This window comes from Ammodytes marinus (assembly GCF_949987685.1).
Source record: "Ammodytes marinus genome assembly, chromosome: 11".
NCBI lineage: Eukaryota > Metazoa > Chordata > Actinopteri > Uranoscopiformes > Ammodytidae > Ammodytes > Ammodytes marinus.
In genome coordinates, this window is record NC_137215.1 from 19,267,592 (window position 1) to 19,290,784 (window position 23,193).

Below are 23,193 nucleotides of genomic sequence, written 5' to 3' on the forward strand. Positions count from 1 at the left end.
GAAACAATTGTGGATCTGTCCGGCTGAAAGTGCAGATAACAACGGAATGGAATTTAAATCAATATTGCACACAATTTGTCCCAAATGTAGCCTATGTCATAGTAGACTATGAGGCTGAAAGATCAACAACTGACCATCTACTGCATGTTTATCTACGTCGGTTAATTGACATTCGAGACTATCGACTGACTGAGAAGAATAAAATCAAACTGTATTGTGCCTGTGACATGTTTTGTTAGCCCAAAGAAGCAAAGTAAGCTTCATACAACAAGCTCCAAACATTAGGACCATATACAGTGTACGACGTACATGTAAGGTATAGGGAGATATTAAACAACTTTTACTGAAGAATGTGAGATTATGTGTTTGTCATTCGTCATTGTCCAAACTGGTCCACAAGATATTTAAACATTTAGCTTCAGTCGTGTTATGCTCTTCCTTTTTAAAGACCAGTTTTAATGGGGCCTCCTCTCTGTGTGTCACATTTGTGACACATTTTATTAAAATGTGTTGGCCTGTGGGCTGAAACATGTTTTTCTGATACATTTTTATAGTTAAAAGTTATAATAATTTCATTTAAAAAGGTTACAATAAAGGAAAAACAGGTTAACATAACCTAAACATGTATTTGACTCATTTTATGCATAAAAAAAATGTTTTTATTGCATTTTTTTAAATGTTTTAATTTATTTATTTTTTGCTCTTTGGTTTATTGCCTGTGATGATTGTGTTTTGTTTTATATTTTCTTTATTTTGTGCATGTAAAGCACTTTGAGCGGCATTCAATGCATGAAGGGCGCTATACAAATAAAGATTATTATTATTATTATTATTATTATTATTATTATTATTATTATTATTATTATTATTATTATTATTATTATTATTATTATTATCATTTATCAGGCACACTAGCAGTTTCTTTTTTAAGATGCTTGATATTTTCCAGGTCGGTTATCTATAAAACAATTTGAGCTTGTGTGTGGAAGCCGGTCCAATGCCTGGAAATCTGCAGAGAGGCGCTGTGAGAAAAGATGAGGGGGGGACATGAGATGGATGTGCCCCATCGCTTGAGGAAGTTATTGGAAATTATGATATGACATCACCACCGTTTTCTTATGGCTTTGTTTGGTGCTTGTCCTCCTGACCACGCCTTCCTGCCTTCTCGACCATAAAGCACCGGGTCCGCGTGTGTGTGTAAACCAGTTGAACTACAGCCTGAGTGGACAACAGGTGCACTGCACTAGAGCCCCTCGGTCTCCACCTCGCTCTTGGATAATGCACGCAGAGCGCCGCTCGTCGCTTTGCGCAGGGCTTCCTCAGATGCACTTTGGACACTTGCACGGTTTTATATCCTGATCACTTCCAGCAACACCAACCACAACAAAATGCCTTTTCCGCCTATCAGCCTCCACCAGCGCATTTCCTCTCCTGGCAGGGATATTTTCGGGAGGAAGAAAGCCACGAACGGAGTGCCTCCTCAGTCTGAGCTCACCAGCAAAACCGCCGGAGAGAAAGGGGGGTCCGACAAACAGAAGCAGTCCATTTCTTGGGCATCGGCGAATTTAAGGAATTTGGGACGAAAGGCCCCACAAGAGAAGATTAAAAGCCCGACTCTGAAGACGGGTGCCGGCCAGGAGATCCAGGGAAAATCCTCTTGGCTGACGTTGCCCAAACCTCAGGACTCATTCGAAGGAGTGAGGCGCTCGAGCTCCATGGACTCCGCCAGACATCTCCACCAGGTCAAAGAGGACGGGAAGAAGGCCATTCAATTCACCCTCAGTCTCACTCCTGAAGCCATACTAGTCATCCAAAAGCGAAATCTAGAAAAGCAGATGATGGCAAAGCAGCAGAAGTGTTGCGCCTCCGCAGACTTTCGGCACAGGCGCGTTTTTCCATCCAAGAAGGCGCACGGGGGGTCCAAGCAGGGCTGCGCTCCTGCCGCCAAAGTGGACAGCAGCGCCGAGCAGGACATCACCGCCATCGTTAAAATCTCGCTTTTGAACGACCAACACAAGTACGACGACGTGGAGTATGAAGACGAGGATGGAGACGTGGATGAGACTGTCGTGAGGAAATGTAAAGAGTGGCTCAAAGGGGTCGAAAATGCCGCCGCTTTGGGAAAAGTCGACAAACTTTCTGCACTACCGCACCTTAAAGGCTGCTGACACCTGACTTTTTTGAACAGCTGTCTTGACTGACGAGATGACGGACTCGTGTGTTCACCGATGTAGGCCTGCTGCAATATGGCATCTTCAACTTGCGTTTATGTAATTTAAAAGTTTGAAAATTAATTGAGGGAATAGGCTATGTCTGTCTTCATAGGAAATGTCAAATTGTAAGAGCAAAATTAAGAAAAAATTACAGTTATTCCATTTATGAGAAAATATAATTGCATTGGAGTTGGAGGACATTTGAAATTGAACAAAATGCCCTAATTTTACAGCTGAAGTACAGCCTGCTGCTCATCCAATGGTGCTCATATGGATCACACAGGGACTATGCTTTGCGAGTTGAATGCCTGTTCAATGTGTTGCTGAAATTTGAACTGAACACCTTAATGCTCTGGTCCTTTGCACATGGTTTTTGTTTTCAGTGGGGCGCCTGTGGATAGGCAGAGGTGTTTGCGTAAAGGGACGCGAAACCGTTCCTTTGTGTTGGAGAACAATACGCTGTAAACACCATGGGCTTTATGCGCGCCTGCTGCTGAAACCAAACTGTTTATGTTTCCTCTAATCAGAGGGTTATATCCTTTTGTAGGGATTTATCAGTGATGTACAGTATTTAATATTTACTAAATATTTGTACTGTCAAATGTTTTCTCACCTGATGATTTTATGGCATTTGAAGTAAAACGTTTCTTTTTTTTAACAATGCAAGTGTCACTGCTTTTTACATCTTTGCTGATTTCTTTTGCACTTCTGGACAGTTCTCACAGACAGTGTTTCAAAGGTTCTTTGTTTCAACTGTTGCTACCTGGGGCCATTTGGGCATTAGTGTGGTAAGCTTCTTAGATTTCCTGTTAAGCAGGGTTGACCAGTGTAATGAAGGGCCCAGGTGCATGATCCCTTCAGGAAATTACCTCCAGTCTGCTGTGTTTACTTTAATCATAGCAGACATTACAGTGCATGTAGCTGCTAGAGATAAAATAGTGCTGTTGCCAAATTATTGGGCATGTTTTCACAGAAAGAGCCAGAACTATATGATTTGCAGTAAAGGTATTCCCAGTTTGAGCTTTTAGTTTAATCCTGTCATCCCCCAAATACTCACATGGTTTTCACAGAGCTCAAACAAAGACAACAACAGCATCATTCTATTCTACAAGTGGCAAATGACTGGATGTTCTGCTCAGGGAGAAAGAGCTGGTCAGCAACCAAATGATTCCTTGGACACAAGCAAAGAACAAATCAACCAAACAATAAAGAAAGAGAAATTAAGCCATAAAGAAACGTTTGTCCTCTTTGTTGGTTCACTTCATAATCCTGCTTTTCTAATGTATTGATCATTCAAACCAGTCAAAGGAAGCTGACAATGAAAAAACAGAGCAAACATCCACAAGCCTAGCCTGATCCTACCAGACCATCGCACTTCATTTACTGGAGGGGAATGAAAATGTAGCTGGTATGCAGGCGGGCGGTGCCAGGCTAACACAATCCTAGGACACTAATTAAATCTTCATGCTGGGTACATATTCAAAATTAAGGTTACCCGGCTGTAAGGTTTCAGTCCTGTATTGTTCTCCGTTTCTTGGTAACCAGAGTTTTGTGGTACACTTTAAAGCAACAAGTAAGAACCAGGAGTGTAACGTTTGAGACATCATAGCATGTTAGATAATAACACACAGCAATAACTGGTATGCTGTTTGTTCTTTGTTTTAACTTGTTTGTTTTTTTTACTTCTTCTACCAATATCATTTGGTGACATTGATGTTTGATATTATTATTATTATTTTGGAATTTTATGCCAAATCATTTTCCCATCCACAGTTGGGTTTCCAAATTTCTCAATAGTGGAAATGCCCTCAGCAATCCAGCACCTGTTGCAGTCAGAAAGGTGTTTCATATTTTAGGCTGCTGTTATTCTGTTAAATTATATAGTAATGTGGTAATGAATCAGGTGTCAAATAAGTGTCCTAGTGCAGGTTTTTCTTACTGTGGCACAATGCAGGAGGTTACAGATGTCTCATTGCTGCTATAAAGGATCTTCTCCTGAATAGAGGTCCCCTTTCAGGGTCACAAAGTGGTTTTATTGTTGCGTGTTGCAGACTGAGATCATGGCTGAGCCAGTACAGTGTGTACCAAGACCCGTTAAGTTCTCGGTGGCCCCTGTGATGATATTGTCTGCTGGCTCGCTGACTGAAAGTTGTGTAATCGTCCCCTATTGTGTCATTTCAATCGTGGCCTTGTTTGTGTGCCTCTCTGTGGTATTCATCACGGTCTGATAGAGGCCTGAGTTATTCATGACTGTGTCTGTCCTGGTGGCGAGAGAACCATGTTATTGTGTCTGAAGCTCAAATACTTGTATCAGGAAGGAGAGGAATTGAAGGTGTAGTCAGCGATTACAATAATATGAAAAAGTTTGGGAACCCCTCTCAGCCGGCATTATAATTGACTCTGCTTTCACAAAAAAAAATATAAAAGTGGTATGTCTTTAATTTACCAGGAACAGCTAAGTACTGGGATGTTTTCCAAACAAAGATTTTTTGAAAAGCAGTATTTGGTTGTATGAAATAAAATAAAATGTGAAAAACTGGCTGTGCAAAAATATGGGTACCCTTGTGGTTTTGTTGATTTTAATGCCTGTAACAGCATGTAAAACTGATGAATTTAAACACAAAGTTGGTTGGATTATGTTGTTAAGCCTTGAAACTCATAGAAATGTCTGTTTAATCATGAGAAAATGTATTTTAGGTGCCTAAATGCAAGTTGCACTTCTCTTTGACTCTCTGCTGAAGTGAGACAGAATGGGATCATCAAAACTGCTCCCAAAAGGTCTTAAAACAAAGATTATTCATTATCATGGTTTAGGAGAAGGCTACAAGAAGCTTTCCCAAAGGTTTCAATTGTCAATTTCTACTGTAAGGAACGTTGTCAGGGAATGGAAGGACACAGGCACAGTTGCAGTTAAACCCAGGTCTAGCAGACCAAGAAAAGTACGAGAGCGGCATATGCGGCGGATTGTGAGAATGGTTGCACACAACCCAAAGATCACCTCCAAAGACCTGCAAGAACATCTGGCTGCAGATTGTGTATCTGTACATGGTTCAACAAATCAGTGCAATTTGCACCAAAACATCTGTATGGCCAGGTGATGAGAAGGAAGCCCTTTCTGCGCCCACACCACAGATACAGTTGCATGGAGTATGCAAAAGCTCATTTAGACAAGCCAGATTCATATTGGAAGAAAATGCTTTGGACTGATGAGACAAAAATTAAGTTATTTGGTCTTTATAAAAAGCAGATGTTTTGGTGCAAATTGCGCTGAATTGTTGAACGATGTACAGATACACAATCTGCAGCCAGATGTTCTTGCAGGTCTTTGGAGGTGATCTGTGGGTTGTGTGCAACCATTCTCACAATCCTCCACCTATGCCGCTCCTGTTTTTTTCTTGGTCTGCCATGCCTGGGTTTAACTGCCACTGTGCCTGTGTCCTTCCATTTCCTGACAACGTTCCCTACAGTCGAAATTGACAATTGAAACCTTTGGGAAAGCTTCTTGTAGCCTTCCCCTAAACCATGACAATGAACAATCTTTGTTTTTCAGATCTTTTGGGAGCTGTTTTGATGATCCCATTCTGTCTCACTTCAGCAGAGAGTCAAAGAGAAGTGCAACTTGCATTTAGGCACCTAAAATACATTTTCTCATGATTAAACAGACATTTCTATGAGGTTCAAGGCTTAACAACATAATCCAACCAACTTTGTGTTTAAAGTCATCAGTTTTACATGCTGTTACAGGCATTAAAATCAACAAAACCACAAGGGTACCCACATTTTTGCACAGCCAGTTTTTCACATTTTATTTTATTTCATACAACCAAATACTGCTTTTCAAAAAATCTTTGTTTGGAAAACATCCCAGTACTTAGCTGTTCCTGGTAAATTGAAGACATACCACTTTTATATTTTTTTTTGTGAAAGCAGAGTCAATTATAATGCCGGCTGAGAGGGGTTCCCAAACTTTTTCATATGACTGTAAGTGTTAATAGAAAGCCTACACTCTGTAACCTGAAATGTTGCTAGCTATGGTGGCCCTCTTCTGTCTACAGTTTACAGAGCCTAGGCTGTCTATTTGCACTGGATTGTTTTTTTAGGGTGCACAGTACGGACAGGTAGAAGATGTGACTAGTTATTCTCTGATTTTGTTAAAAAGGGATTTTGACAACAAGCATTCTCCAGAAACACAGACTCCACCTTTAAAAGAAGCCCAGAAGTTGAGATGGTCGGCTTGGTTACAAGTGGAAACACTTCATCCACACTGCCATTCAGGGACTCATGCAGTCCACCCACTGCTGTAGGTCTCTCTATTCAGCGCATTGTCTTTTCATCCACTGTTACAAACACTTTCTGTTCGTATACCTGCAGCATATAATGTCCTAATCCTTTCATTTCTGTCTGCAATGTTTCCGATCAGCCAATTCCATATGCTCGTAAAAATAAATAAATAAATAAATAAATGAATGTCTCCAGGCCTCTGCCCACTTCCCTGCTGTCTCATGGTCAGAGAGTGACGTGGCAGAGAAGGACAGCTGCATTATCTTCCACTGATTTACGGTGGCAAAGACAGCACAGATGGATGCCGCCTTCGCCCCGTCACTGACACGTTGCACACAGCAGTGAGAGCAAAAGAACTGCAGGTCCCTGTGCTCTGCTGTGTGACAGTATTACTGTGGCAACGGAACTGATAAATCCCACGTTTGCAGCAGCTTTTGTGAGGAAAGACAAAGCAGACACTTCCTGAAACAGACTCGGCACCATAAACTTCAGTAATGTGGTCTTTCAGTGGCAGCCCTGTGAAGAACAAGGTATTTCCCAGGGATATGGGCAACGTCAGACTAGAGGCAGGACTTTAAAGTACAGTCTTCCCATAAAAGCTCAAGCATGTCTTATATGCTTCATTTGAGGGTCATAAAAGTAAACATGCGCCTCCAAGTTTTTATGAGCAGTTAATGTGCGTTGTCATGCGTGCTCTTACTTCCATTAGCCTTGCATTTCTTAGGTGACATTCTTCACATTTTTCAGGCCTTGTCACCTGATATTTTCTCTTTATACTCTCAGCAGTCTTTGTTTGGATAAGATACTGTACCACTCAAGAGGAAGTAGTTGTGATCTGCCCCTCAAACTTCCCCTTGAGACATCTGTTGGGTGTCACTATAGGATAAAATAAGGAGGGCACTTGTGTCTAATGATATGCTTAGGGCAGATCTTAGCATTACACTTTGGCCACACTGAAGATCAGGAAAATGGGGTGAGGGCTTTGCGATAGAGGAGGTGGGCATATTCCTCCTGCGTATCTTGTTTTTTTGTTGTTGTTACAGCTTGGCATTGTGAGAACACAATGTCGGGCTGTTTTGTGTGGGAGGCTGCTTTTGGCAGACGAGAGGGATTACCAAGAACTACATCCTTGTTTTAATCTTCCGGCAAGCTGACTGATTCGCTCCCACCACATCTAAATTGGGTTTTTACTGTTGATAGGCAGGGGATGGAGGCAAAGCAGCCCAGCCCCGGGGAGGAAGGCAATTCAAGGTGGCAGACCGGACTCAGGAGGGCAAGGCCCGGCGTCAGGCTCACCTTGATCAGGTTGATAAACACTCTATCAGTGATAAAAAAGACACTCTCATAGACACTTATTCTGCTGCCAGACCTCTACAGTGAGAGAACAGTAAAGAAAGACACATCCACTGCTCTTTGACCAGTAATAAAGTCCATAATTTCCCTTTTATGAAGTCAAAACAGACCCTGTGTTCCAATCCACATAGTTCCATACTATTTTGTTAATGATTTAGGATGTCCCAATACATGCATGTCAAATGCAGTATGTGGTGCTTGCTATTAGCTCATTTCCCTTCGCTTGGTGTCCTCTTCTATTATTTATGTTTATCCTCCAGCGCCATCTAGAGGCCTATAGGAACATGCACCGTCTCTGAGATGCTCTGTATAGCCGTTACACTGCCCTGCTCAAGGTCCACTCACAAAGAGCGCTGCTACAGCAGAGGAGTGAGGCAGAAGGAACGATTTCAAAGAATGAAACCAAGCAGGTAAATCATTAGAACCAAACTTGCAAAGACTGAGGCCTGAGTCAATTGCAGGATCTGCAGGGGTCATAATCTGACTGACACATTAAATGGTTCCAAATGAAAAACGTTTCTTTGTAGTAGCAGTATTTATTACATATCCCACTATTTAATATGTCAAACATGGTTATGAACTGAAATAATGAAGGTCTTTATTTTGAGATTTGGACACAGAGCCTCTTTACAAGGCACAAGTCAAATCAGGTTAGAACCTATTATTTACTATCTATGGTAGAACGCAGAACAAGCCTTAGCTGTATTGTAAAACTATGCTATCTGTTTCTGTTACTGACATTCTCCTCCAGGGGTCAGTGAGTGTGTTCATCCATGGGCCAATTGGTTAAGCATTTTTCAGAGAGGGACTATTTTGTATGCACAATGTATGTATTTTTTTAATTTGTTTTTTAAATTACTTTTCTTTTATTTAATAAACTTGTTTTTTTTAAGTTTATTTTGCACTGGATCTGAGCGCAGAAGTACATGCTACCTTTTGTGTTTAAAACACAAATCTGTTATTGCACAGGCTAAAGCTGTGGTGTTATGACCGTGTGAGGATTGAGTCAGTATTGTTTCATTTAAATGAAGCGGGTTGTATTGTGGATTTGTAGTATTCATCTACTTTATTAAACTTAATTTCAGCACCATGCTCTGTGCAGTTGTGGTTTGCATGCCTCTTTTCACGTGGGGGCAGTATTCAATTTAACATGCCCATACTTGTAGGGATTAACATTTGTGTAGGTAACGTTTTAATATAAATTATGAACATTAAAACTGCACTCAGGCCACTATTTGCCAACCACTACACTTTGTCTGCGATCAACTACACAAACATGCAAATCGAAGCTGCCTTACAACACCTTCACTTTCTTTTTTATTCCTCACAAGTGAAACATATTATCAAAACAATGAACAATTGTAGTTAACTTAATCCTTTGAGTCTTTATGTCCTGCTCATCATTACAGAAGGCTAATTCATTTGAAAAAATGATTTCTTCCTTAACAAATACAAAATTAAATTAAAAAAGCAAGTGTGACACGTTATACAAAACAAAAATATCTATAAAGTGTCAAACAATTTTATAAATAAATGAATCGCATGTGTTTCCAAAAAGGAGCAGAAGAAAGCCAAAGCTTATTAATTCCCACCCTTATTAAGGAATGTGACTCCAGAAACTATTGTTTGATTTGATTCATAAATTTTTGATTATATTCAAGTTTTGTAATAAAATTAGTAATAAAAATGTAATGTATAAATTCAGATAAAAAAGGTTCGAGTTTTTTCGTCGAAAGCAGCAGATAAACAGTTAAATTGCAGCCTGATGGACAGCTTGACTATGAGCTTAAACTCACTACAAAACTCAGTAAAGATGCAATAACTACAAGCAACTTTCAAATTGTCACATTGTTTTCATTGTCATTAAATACATTGTTATTATTAAAATATAAATAACATAAAACTTTGGACACCTTGTTTTTATGTCATAATTTGGGAAACCTTGAAAAGACTTAAGGCTTTTGAAATTGCTCCACTGAAAGTATGCTACCCTGTGGGGATTCAGATGGGTATTCAAACCACAAAACAAAGATCAGATTTTCAAAATAAAAGATGTCAGTGTTGTGAGTTATGTGTTATGTACTGTACATACAACAGTGACGTTCAAAATTAGGCTCAAGGGTTTTCCACATTGAAATTGTATTTCCAGCTCTTGCATGTGTATAAAATGCTCTCCTTCCGGTATAGCTGCTGTGATTGACTTTGATTTTGACTGTCTCGTCGCTGTTCTGACTAGGTGTGAAAAGAGCAATAAGCTTCAGAGAGTGTCTGCATTGAGGGGGTCTAACATGAGAGAGATCCTGTCTTATCTTCCCCTCCAGTAAAAGCGGCGCGTCCTCAGGATGATGTAATTGTTCTCCCTAATGACTTGGTGGGGGGGACAAAGAGAGAGAGAGGGCAATAAAGGACTTAAGAGCCCCACCAGTAGGAATCCTTTGGCTTCAAATGGCTAAGCAAATTAAAACTACCCGTTATTCCCCTCAGCTTCAGATGGAGAGGACGCTCCGTCACAGACACGGAGGTAAGGCAGGAGGACCAAAGCAGGCAAAAGTCAAGAACACCTGCTGGGGCCTAATTGGTCCTTGCTGCAGTTAATGGCTTCCTGTGGCTGCGTGTTTACTTCTCATTTGTTCTGTGTGCTCTGTTTCCCAGCCCCTAAAAAACAAGAGCGGGCTCACTTTAAATCTCTATTCCCACAAGTCTCTGTCCCTGTCCCTTCTCCAACTATCTGTCTGCCTTCTCTGTTTACTAAGAAACCAAAGACATTGGCCTTCTCCAAGCTGCAGCACAATGACTCATACCTGAAGTCCCTCCCCAAAACCACATATTACCTGGTAGGTTTCATCCCAAAAATAGAGGGTATGATTGCACCAAAAAAATGTGAAAAAGAACTTCCGAATTTAATTCAACCTGTAATTTCCTTGTGTGTAAGGACTGGTGTGTCCTGGCCTTAGAGGACACAAGGACCACATTTCCCTCTCCAGGTGGAGACCACCTACACTGTATTTGTTTTAGATCTAGGCTTGTCCAGTGTTAGCAGTTAGTTAAGGGCCTTTTCCTCACTTGAAGTCACAGTCAAGTTGAAAAAGAAACATGTTTCATCCGTTGGTAATTTGAATTCTCACTCACAAATTCAAAAATGTTTGACTTGACATATTAAAATAAAAAATCCTATCTTTTTCAACTTGCATCCCTTTTTTTCCCTCCTACATATCGTCAATGATTTCAATCAAATGATTTAATTTTTCTCCTCATAATCATTTCAATGCAAATCAATTCTGAACTGAATTACCAAATTATATTACTTACTTTACTTTTAAATAAATCCATAAAAACAACAGTTTGTGTGTTTTGGTGGGTTTGGGTTCATGTGTCAAAAAACTGATGTTTATTTGACTACAATACTTGACAGCATGAAAGTAAACCTGCACCAACATTTTTGTCAAGTATATATTTAAGGACTTAAAGTCTGTATAACTTACAACCTATACGTCTTAGGTGTCAAATATACAGCTGGTGTTGGTAGTGGGCCGACAGGGAGATCTGGCCTCTGGTCTAAAACGGCGAGTTCCCTGGGTCTGTTGTTTGTGCTGCCTTCATAGAACAAACAGCGACTCCACTGGAGGCTTGTTTATTATGGACCCTCCTGGAGGAGAAAGCTGATTACTCACGTAGAAGTGAGATGACCAAACATGAGCTGACCCTGCTCTTGTGGAAACTATTTGACTCTGACAAACACCATTCAGGGGGAAAATGTCGTAATTATGTCCGCTAGAAAAGAGATATAGCAATTGGGCCAGTGGTGTCACTTCATGCCAGCACCGCGTGAGCAGATGTTCTTCTCTTCTCCTTTAAAGCTTTATAGGCTTCCAGGCACACAGCACTCAATTTAACCAAAAGTGTCAGAGGTAATCTGAGAGCCTGTCAGACTTTGGCTTGTATTGTGGTTTATACTTAGCACTGTACATGTGATAAGGTCAAGAAACTTTATTGGAAGATTTTGCTCAGTTCAGCTCACTTTATGGCCTCTGCTTGATCCACCTCAAATTTCCTTCAGGACTTTCACTTTGACGGACATTTTAACTCACTTAGCACGTACACTAAAATTGACACTTTAACTTCATTCAGCACTTACACTTCAACTGGAACTTCAGAGACGCCATCAATTTGAACAATTGAACTGATCAAAGCCTATATTATCGTTCAACTTTTATTTCAACTACAACTTCAATTGTTTATTGAGTATTTCTGCCATTTTGAATGTTTAAACTCCTACAATTCTGCAGCAAGCACAAACAATATTTTCCCTTTTTCTAAATTATACTTGATCCTCTTTTTTGTGTTTGTTCAGATCAACCTTAAATGTTTGTACCTGTTTGTATGGCACTCAGTGTCGTTTGTGTTAATGTGTTGTGAATGTGTAACACAGCAGTGTCGGCCACAGTCAGCCTTGTTGTTAATTGGGGCAGAACTCTGTTTAGAAGGAGCGTGTATGATGTTAGTACGAGGCTGCCACCGTGAAACAGCACATTGGTTCAGGGACATTAGGAGCTTGGTAAGAAGGCGAGTGAAGGCTTGTGTTGACAAGTCCTCCATCAGTGTGAAAATCTCACTGCTCCACAGAAAAACATGGCGAGATGGCGCCCCCCCCCCCCCCCCCCCCCCACTACCCCCCCTGCACCAACAACCAGGCTGTGCCATAGGCACATTCCCCACATCCATAAGAAATACCCAAAATAAAAGCAATTAAAGCTCAAGTCAAAATATGGAGCCGGCATAGTTCTTGTTTATGTTTTTAGATAATGAGCCAATTCCTCCAATCTGTTCTGCTTTGTTGCTATTTGTGTGCTTATTATTAGCTGCTATGATTTATTGGACAGTTGAGACAGTAATTTGCTATCTTTGTGGCAATCTGGTCATGGTCTCTTCGACATGTTGAATTTTGCAAGGATACATTACAGGTCTGCAAAATTAGATTGAGCAGAGCATAACATGTCGATTACTATAATTCGACTTGAATGAGTGGAAAATGTACATAAGACAGGGCTGGTCTAGTCGTGTCTTATTATTTTGGATCCTGCGGGACAGCATTTTAATTAAGATTTCTGGGTTCTCTTAGATTCACACCTCATCAATGTCAAATGCCGGCATACCAGCGCTTGTATAGTACCTATATGAGTGCACTGTTCCACATCCTCGTTACCCCACCTGCAGCCCATGGGGTTTGTATAGAACTGTTACCTGCTGCACTGTCCTGTGAGTAAACGCTGCATTGCTCAGGAGTCCACCCTGAAGCCAGTTTGCACCCAGCAGGCAAAGTGTGTTGTCACCCGAGTGCGCAGTGTTATTGGGTGTGAGCTGCACCACACTATGGCTTCTCTTGAGAAGTAGCACACCATTAGGAATATATTAACAACCCGGCATTTTGTGTGCAAGTCACACATCACAGCAGCAAGGCAGGTTGACTAGATGATAAAGATGTTTTTTACACATTTAAAGGGTTGACACCGTCTTCCTCAATCTGTATCCGTTAGTGATTTATGTAGTTGGCCTTTTATTTCTTTTTGTAGGTTGTTTGAGCAAGGGTCCGGTGCAGGGGAGAGTTGGGCTGAGCTGATGGTGGATGACAGCCAGGAGAAGGGTGAAATTGATCCAATGTTTCCCAAGGTTAGTGTCAAAACCACAGGGGCAGTAATCCCACTTAACAAGGGCAGTGAGAGGCAAACACACCTGGAGCAGTGATCCCCCAGTTGCCCATTCAAACTATCACGCATAAAACCACACAGAATACACTCAGCAGTATGATGGATTTCCATTGGCCTAGTTATATTTTCATCAGCACCCCTTTTGTCTTGTACATTCCAAACTTACATTATTTTTTTCAGTATTTACAATTGACAAGATACACTGTGTTAATTGGTGTTCTTAGAAGATACTCGAAGGTAGATTTTTGTTATGTTTGGACACAGCCAGACGAGCTGTTTTACCATGTTACGTCTTTACGCTAAATTAAGCTACAGGGTTGATGGCTTTAGCTCCATCTTCAATGCAAAGACATGAGAGAGTGTGATATCTATCTATCATTACATCTCACTATTAACACCTAACTTAAATCTAGAACTTTTCTTTACAATGTTTGGGTAATAAATGAGAGCGTAATTGTAGTTTGGTTCAAGGAAAACGCTCACCATGCATATAGCCCTAGAGAACAGATGTAGATTGTCTTTCTCAAAGTATCTTGATTAAATGGGACATTTCTGAGAAATCTTTGGAGCAAGGGGAAAAACATCATTTAGACCGATGAGTGAGGCATTGAAAGCATTTCAGTGACATCAGAGATCAGGAGAGAGGCTGGTGAAGAAGACAACTTGGGAGATGAGGTTACGCTCAGGTGCTGAGGTGAGCATATACGGACTACCACGCAGGACTCATTTTTCTCTCACCTCTGTGTCAAAATGGGCCTGAGCAAACAGAGGATGAGCCTGGCCGGAGGGAGAGCAGGAGAAGGCAAACAGTGGGTCAGACATGGCCGGTCAAAGCCAGCAGGCATGCAGGAGCATTACTCACCACAACTCCACACTGACACCTCTGATCCTCCGCTGCAGCAGAGAGGCCTGTCGCCCCTCTTGACATCCCTAGGGAATTCAATACATTGGTTGTTGTGAGGCCCCTGCACTACACTAGTGTGGGAACACAACCACTGTATAGTTATAATATTCTTTGAGTGATAGCTTGCACACATCATACATTGTTTTTTTGTTTATTCAAATTGTCTAATATTGACATGTTCATCAGTTATTTAATCCAATATAATTATGTCATATAGTTAATCTGAACAAAGGAAAATACCAGTGTTTGCATTTTTTTTGCCAATGTACTACCAATCATCAATTACACATTATACGACTGCCAACTGTTTTCCAAATAACTTTTCAACATTTAAACAGGAAGGCTGCTTTGTGGCTTTCATATATTTTAATATGAAAATCAGCTAGTAGAGACTTTGAATCAGAATGAACATCGTACATTTATTTATTATAACCTAAGGTGTTTGTTGTTGAAATTCCATTTTGTTTTTACCAAACTACCGATTTTTTAAATCAATCTACACTCAGAAACTGCATAACCATGCAACATTGACAAACTATGAGTAAAACTAAAGCGGATGCTGACAGATACATCATATTTTAACATGGTTGTGTCTCACAAAGGTGATCTTCATACTCTGCTGGGTCAAATCGAAACCATTAAATAAAGTGTCTTGTATTCAATGGGTTAAAACATGCAAAAACACTGCAATGGCCCTTTAAGCAAAGCGGATGCAGGCTTGAATTTCTTCTCTTAAGGTTTATTTGAGTTGCACCTGCATCCTCTCCTTTGAGGATAGGAGGGGGATGGGCTTGGGTGGATCTATACAGCACCATATATATCAATAACATTAATTCACAATGCTGCAGTCCCACATCAGGAAGTGGCCCGGTGTGACAGTTAGCACTGTCCGGGGGTGTTGGAGGAGGAGAGAGAAAGGCGCAAAAAGGGACACTAGGACTGTGGGGAACCACACTGGCTGCGACACCTCCAGCTTTTACACCGTGGTAACCTCGGCTCGTATACAAGGGGGATGTCTCTTTTTAAATAACAAAATTGATTAATGGACAAGGAAATGATAGATGAATGTAATATGTGCCACCCACTGATGGAAGCTCCCACATTGGCAACCCTTCAGCCCAACTTTATAAGGAACTTCCAGAGCAAGATGCCTGATTTGGTAGGTCAGCAATTAACACAGCCTTCTTTTAGCTAAAGCATGATGTGGCAGCCCATAGCAAATATCTACAGAAGGGATTGCTCATGTTTGCCACTGTTTTAATATCTCCAACCAGATTATAAAATGAGAAGAAGAGCCCAGATTTACTTAAGAAGGCTGAAACAAATGCATGATCTTTGTTTGACCAACATGGCGTTCTCACAAAGGTTGGTAATCGAGCACAAAACAGGCAGAAACATAATAAAGGAAATAAAGCACTGAGATGGATAATTTAACTTCTCTCTGCAAGGTTAGATTTTGTTTACAGTTAGAATCAAAACGGCCGAGGAGATCAGAAGCATTTTTGAAGTGAGCCTTTTTCAAAGTGCTCTTTAAACGGAGCGGGGTTTGTTTTTCTCTGCTTGCTGTGAACTCTGGTCCAGACTGCTGGACAGGGAGACAGACTCAGTGTGCTGGCAAGAAGAGCGGGGCGACCACCAATTGGTTAGTAACACACAACCAGCCACAACACAACACAACAGCCCAGAGCTCTATGGAAGCTAGCACATAGACGTCACAACCTATCCGCACTTTAAGGTTTGTTATATTTCTTCTTCTTCTTTGGAAGCCACCATGGCAACGGGTCACACCGAATAAAATAACCAGCATACAGTTACAGTTGTTTGTGAGGGTGACACTGCTGCTCTGCATGTATGGATCCTGTAAATCAGTTCATATATGTTTCATGAATTTAGTCATCATGAGAGATTTGTCTTCCCTGTTATCTCCCAAATTTGTTTCCAGGCATTTACTCCAAACAAGGGAAGAAGATCCTGACCAATCAGTAACCTCTCTGCTCTCCAAAACAGCCAAGAGGTTTCAAGCATGACCCACCCTCATGTAAGCCTACCCAACAGCTCAGTAGAATGGCCAAGGACAGGTGAAATGAAAACACACAGCCATAACCTTTTTAAAATTTAAACAGACTTATTGTTATTGCATTGTTCATTTGTGGGGGTTTTCCTGGCAGCCATCGATGTTTGCAAACCCTGGTAGAGGACACAGCAGCGTCTAGCCGTAAAACACCTGAACCCTTATCCATTGAAGACGCGTGTCCACAAAAGCACGTAGACGTATGATTATTTCTCCGATTAAAGTCAACTTGTAGTGTATGCTTGTATACTGTCATATAAGAATACATAATACATTTGATTATACAATTATTAAATGATTTTATCAAATGTTGATTTTAGTTGCATAAACAGTAAAGTCCCTATGTGCAGCTTTTGGAAATAAGTTACACTATAATAGCATTGAACTATTTAAACTGTAGAAGTTATTGATGTGTGATGAGGATCTTCCATCGTTTGTAATAAAGTTATTAAGAATGTGATTGATGCACTTGAGTGAAGTTTCCCATCTATTTGTTAGTGTTTATTTATGTATGCATGCATTTATTAATTCAGTCATTAAAGATATAAGGAGAAGTTCTTATTTCAACCGACAAGCACAGTACTGAAGAGTTCCACGTTTCTTAAAAAATTTCATAAAAATGTTGTAAGTTAAAAACAGATAACTACCATCTAAGGCAATTTTGACAAGTTGTTGAAATAAGGCAACTTTCTACATACAAAAGGCAAGTAATCAGAAGTAAACCTGTAGCCAACTCTGAGCCTCCTGGAGTTGAAGACCAGCCATGCTCAGTCTACAGGGGTTTGGTTTCGGCAGGTGTGGCTTTGATCTAAGTGTCAATATTTACAGGTTGCTGTAATAAAGTAGGTTAAACTGCTTTATTCAAAATGCACTCATCCTGTGGACCTCAATGATATGGCCGCTCTCAGCCAATCGGTGGCAAGCCCGCAAAGATCAAAGACGTGATGAGCCAACCATGTCTGCTCCAACACCCATCCTGAGATGGAGCCTCTCTTCAGCCTATATATCTGTTCCTACCGCCCTGCGTGAAGAGATTACTGTTTGCCTGTGTGGAGACACAAGAGGAGGGAAGAGATTCTGGAGAAGTTTTTTCAGCTTTTACCAATAAGTCAATTATAACTTAACAGCCATGGAGCTGTTGGACAGGATGACCACAGGCGGCGGCGAGTGTCCCGGGAAGGCCGGTCAGTACCGGGTGGACCACCTCCTCAGTGCGGTGGAGAGTGAGCTGCAGGCCGGCAGCGAGAAGGGCGACCCCACGGAAAGGGAACTGAAAGTGTCCCTGGATGAGAACGAGCTTTGGCAAAAGTTTAAGGATCTTACAAATGAAATGATAGTTACAAAGAATGGCAGGTGAGCTGATAGACTGATCGATCAAAAATAAAACAGACATTTTAAATTCTAATACAATTATTTGTATCATATTTTTGATTTATTTATTATTTATCAAGGCGCATGTTCCCGGTGTTGAAAGTGAACGTGTCTGGATTGGACCCGAACGCCATGTATTCTATTCTGCTGGACTTCGTATCTGCGGACAACCACAGGTGGAAATACGTGAACGGGGAGTGGATCCCAGGCGGAAAACCTGAACCCCAGGCTCCCAGCTGTGTGTACATCCACCCGGACTCTCCAAACTTCGGGGCGCACTGGATGAAATCTCCCGTCTCCTTTAGTAAAGTCAAACTCACCAATAAACTCAACGGGGGTGGTCAGGTAAGGAGAAGAGAGGAAGATGTTGTAGGCTACTTTCCTTTGCCTTCCATGTTTTTCAAAATACATTGCTCTAATTTCAAGTTAACAACAAAATACACGTGCAATAAACGAGGCATATAAAATGACCTTTGACGTGTTGCTCTGCTTTATTTAGATCATGTTAAATTCCTTACACAAATACGAGCCACGCATCCATATAGTGCGGGTTGGAGGCCCGAGGAGGATGATCACCAGCCACGATTTCCCAGAGACACAGTTCATTGCAGTAACAGCATACCAAAACGAAGAGGTGGGTAATGAAATATTTTCAAAAATAAAAACTGATTAGAAACCTATAATATTGACATGTCAGCAGCTATGATGTTTTTTTATCCGCGAAAACCGTGTGCGTAATTTACGCACAGCAATTGCGCACAGCATTTAGATGATCTTTTATGATTTTTATTGGTGGCCAACCACAATTCTAATGATTTTTATTTTTGTATTTATCTTTATTTCAGATAACTGCTCTCAAAATTAAGTACAATCCTTTTGCCAAGGCTTTCCTAGATGCAAAGGACAGGTAAGGATACACATTGTTTTCATAGAACATTTTATACAGGTCTCTTAAAATGTAAACGATCAGTTTAACAATATTTGAACACTTTTATCAAACATTTAATTTTTTCAGAACTGATGGCAAAGACATGAGAGATGATGGCAATGAAAACCAGCAGTCGACTTACTCTCAATGTAAGTATTTTATTATGTCGTCCATTTATCCATCTGATGGTTTTATCATCCAGATTTTTTAGCTATGTGGCGCTCACATGGTTTCATCGCTGTTTCCTCTCATCTGTGGGGCCAGTAGGTGGTTGGTTTATTCCAGGCACGGGCCCTCTCTGCCCTCCTGCCGGACCGCACAGCCAGTTTGGGAGTCCCATCTCCCTGTCGCCGTCCCATGGCTGCGAACGCTACTCAAACCTGAGGAACCACCGCTCTGCCCCCTACGCCAGCCCGTATGCCCACCGGACCAACTCGCCCAGTGAGTTTCTTCCTTCACCTCTACTTTACCTTCATACATCCACCCAGTGTATTCCACCACTTCCTCTATTAACAAGAAACTCAAACAAATGTTGCTGAGTACGGAATGTTCTGCATTCCTCTGGCTTTTGTGTTAGCAGTGGTGCCACAGAGCTGTAAATGGTTAGGCGTCAGACAGGGGGGAATGTATGGAGAGAATATTCACACCTTTACCTTTAACTGTCATACTGATATCAGAGGGATAGGCTGTTCCAAAATTATGCTGTGAAACCAACAGATTAAGTGATACATCTTTTTTTTTCTGACAAATAACTTTAAAACAACCATTGACCTGTAGTGTATCCACCTTTATATTATACAGTCTATGGGTATCCACTGAACCCCAGTGCCTCTGTTTGTGTTGCAGTCGGTTACTCCGATAACTCGTCCACCTGTCTGTCCATGCTCTCGAGCCACGACAACTGGTCCAGTCTGCAGATGCCCACACACTCTAGCAGCATGATGCCCGTGGCCCACAATTCCCCACCTGGTACCAATTCTAGGTGAGTGTCATTTGTTTTTATTGCATCAACTCACATGGCACTACAACTCATAAACTCAAAGAAGATGATGTGGAAAGAGAAAAATAATTAAATTAGGGAAAAGGACTTGGGATTTTTACAGTTCAATACACAAAAACTAAATTAAAAATTAAAGGTGAGAAAAGAAGACAGAAGTACAAAATAGAATTTGAATGAGTCAATAGATAAAATACATTTGTTAGTTAGTAAGAATTGTATTTCTGTGTCATGTATAAAGGATTTTTTGGCACACCTGTCATTTTCCTTTGCTGGTATAAAAATAATTTTGCTTTTACAACAAACATGACTAACTATGTATATGTTGGGAGCGCTCTTAGCTCAGTTGGTAGGGCGTCCCCCCCATGGGCCTCGGCCAGCAGCGGACCTGGGTTCGATTCCAGCCCGCGGTCGTTCTCTGCATGTCACTCCCCTCTCTGCCCCATTTCACCTCTGTCTCTACACTATCAATAAAGCATAAAAATGCCAAAAAAAATCTTTAAACTATGTACAGTATCTCACAAAAGTGAGTACACCCCTCACATTTCTTCAAATATTTCATTATATCTTTCCATGCGACAACACTGAATAAATGACACTTTGATACAATGTCAAGTAGTCAGTGTACAGCTTGTATAACAGTGTAAATTTACTGTCCCCTCAAAATAACTCGACACACAGCCATTAATGTCTAAACTGCTGGCAACAAAAGTGAGTACACCCCTAAGAAAAAATTTCCTAATTGGGCCCAAAGTGTCAATATTTTGTTTTGCCATCATTATTTTCTAGCACTGCCTTAACCCTCTTGGGCATGTAGTTCACTAGAGCTTCACAGGTTGCAACTGGAACCCTCTTCTACCCATTCATGACGACATCAAGGAGCTGGTGGATATTAGAGTCCTTGCGCTCCTCCATCTCCCGTTTTAGGATGCCCCAAAGATGCTCAATAGGGTTTAAGACTGGAGACATGCTTGGCCAGTCCATAACCTTTACCCTCAGCTTCTTTAGCAAGCCAGTGGTCGTTCGGAGGGGTGTTTGGGGTCGTTATCATGTTGCAGTACTGCCCTGCGGCCCAGTTTATGAAGGGAGGGGATCATGCTCTGCTTCAGTATGTCACAGTACATGTTAGAATTCAATGAACTGTAGATCCCCAGTGCTGGCAGCACTCATGCAGCCCCAGACCATGACACTCCAACCACTATGCTTGACTCTAGGCAAGACACACTTGTCTTTGTACTCCTCACCTGGTTGCCGCTCCACACTCTTAACACCATCTGAACCAAATAAATGTATTTTGGTCTCATCAGACCACAGGACATGGTTGCTGTAATCCATGTCCGTAGTCTGTTTGTCTTCAGCAAACTTTTTGTGGGGTTTCTTGTGCATCATCTTTAGAATAGGCTTCCTTCTGGTATGACAGCCATGCAGACCAGTATGATGCAGAGTGCGGCGTATGGTCTGAGCACTGACAGGTTGACCCCCCACCCCTTCAAGCCCTTCAGCAATGCTGGCAGCACTCATACGTCTATTTTCCAAAGCCAACCTCTGTGTACGACGCTGACCATGTGCACTCAACCTTCGTAAACTGGGCCGCAGGGTGGTATTGCAACATGATAACGACCCCAAACACACCTCCAAGACGACCAGTGGCTTGCTAAAAAAGCTGAGGGTAAAGGTTATGGCCTGGCCAAGCATGTCTCCAGACCTAAACCCTATTGAGCATCTTTGGGGCATCCTCAAACGGAAGGTGGAGGAGCGCAAGGTCTTTAATATCCACCAGCTCTGTGATGCTGTCATAAATGGGTGGAAGTGAACTCCATGCCCAAGAGGGTTAAGGCAGTGCTGGAAAATAATGGTGGCCACACAAAATATTTACACTTTGGGCCCAATTTGTAAATTTTTTCTAAGGGGTGTACTCACTTTTGTTGCCAGCAGTTTAGACATTAATGGCTGTGTGTCGAGTTATTTTGAGGGGACAGTAAATTTACACTGTTATACAAGCTGTACACTGACTACTTTACATTGTATCAAAGTGTCATTTATTCAGTGTTGTCCCATGGAAAGATATAAAGAAAAATTTGAAGAAATGTGAGGGGTGTACTCACTTTTGTGAGATACTGTATATGTTAGTCGTATAAGGAGTATGAGTATATGATTTTTTTAAATGAGACAAAATAAAAACTGAATGTCCCAAAATGTCAAAGTTTCCTCCTGAGTAAAAAAACGTATGAATTTGACCTTCTCCATGACTTAAACCATCTTGTTTTTTATGTCAAATTTAAAAACCTTGATAGATCATAAAACAGCTTATGCCTGACTGAACTTTATGTAACTATTTGCCACAAATTCAATATTTCTAACATCCTGTGTAACTCATTCATATATAACACAAATGAACCTCCTAAACAACCTGTGAGAAGGTGAGTAACACCACGTTTCCTGCTGTCCGTGTCTCTCTTCAGTCAGTACACCAGCCTGTGGTCTGTGAGCAACTCGCCCCTGACTCCCGTGACTCAGAATGGGGGCATGAACCACGGCTTGGGCTCCCAGTTCCTTCGAGGGTCGGGCAGCCATTACCCCAGCAGCAGCAGCAGCAGCAGCAACTTGTCTCACTCAGTCACAGCGCCCTCCTCTGGCTCTCCCATGTATGACGCCGGCTTGGCCACAGAGGCGCATGAGGCAGCAGCTCATTATGACACTTCTCCACACGGGCGGCTACCTTCTGCCTGGACTCCTGTGACACCACCATCCCTCTGATGATTGAGGTGACTGTGACGTTGGAGAGGGAGAGGACATGTTGTCTGCAGGATTTTTTTATCTGTTGTTTGGAAAAATCAACCCCAAACAAAATAGGTTTTATTTCAGTTTGAAAATCAGATTTGACATGCAAAAGACAGTTTTCACTCATGTGGAGCTTTAATTGGATCGTTAATTAATTAATGATTCATGATTTACAATTGTTTTAGTGTTTCAATTGAAACTAATGTATATAAAGGCCCAATATGTATTGATTTTTCATTATTATTATTACAGAATGACATAACTAATGCTATGAATATATTGTTGAGATGTGTACTAAAAACATCACAAATGTCTCAATGTCTCTGTCAATAACGACATGGGACTTCTTCTTCCCCCTCTACTTTCTGAAAATTCTGGGGAAAGAACGAGGAGGACCGGATAATGATAATGGAGGAAGTCACTCCACAACCACACAATAAAAAAATGTAGAAGTCGTAGCTTCATAGCATTGTATTGAGGTTTGCTGTATTGTATGTATTGTGATGCCTTGCTCTGCGCTGAGCATTCTCTCGCTGAAGCTGTCCCCTTGATCCATGACATCATCAAACTCTGTCGTTTATTATTGTAT

General features: G+C 41.2%; 2 protein-coding genes across 2 annotated transcripts; both read left to right on the top strand.

Moving 5' to 3' along the window:
* Positions 1-1,388: 1,388 nt before the first annotated feature.
* prr18 (proline rich 18) lies at positions 1,389-2,628 on the top strand (the record flags this gene model as incomplete). The annotated part of the gene is made up of 1 exon (XM_080036404.1): positions 1,389-2,628. One exon carries the CDS (start codon positions 1,389-1,391, stop codon positions 2,166-2,168), a length of 780 nt encoding a protein of 259 aa, XP_079892530.1. The 3' UTR covers positions 2,169-2,628.
* A 15,037-nt stretch (positions 2,629-17,665) lies between these two features.
* Positions 17,666-22,580, top strand: tbxtb (T-box transcription factor Tb; the record flags this gene model as incomplete). Its single annotated transcript, XM_080037224.1, has 8 exons — positions 17,666-17,880; positions 17,979-18,243; positions 18,398-18,532; positions 18,744-18,805; positions 18,914-18,975; positions 19,091-19,267; positions 19,673-19,808; positions 22,286-22,580. The coding sequence occupies exons 1-8, from the start codon at positions 17,675-17,677 to the stop codon at positions 22,578-22,580; spliced, it is 1,338 nt and encodes a 445-aa protein (XP_079893350.1). The 5' UTR covers positions 17,666-17,674.
* Positions 22,581-23,193: the final 613 nt, after the last annotated feature.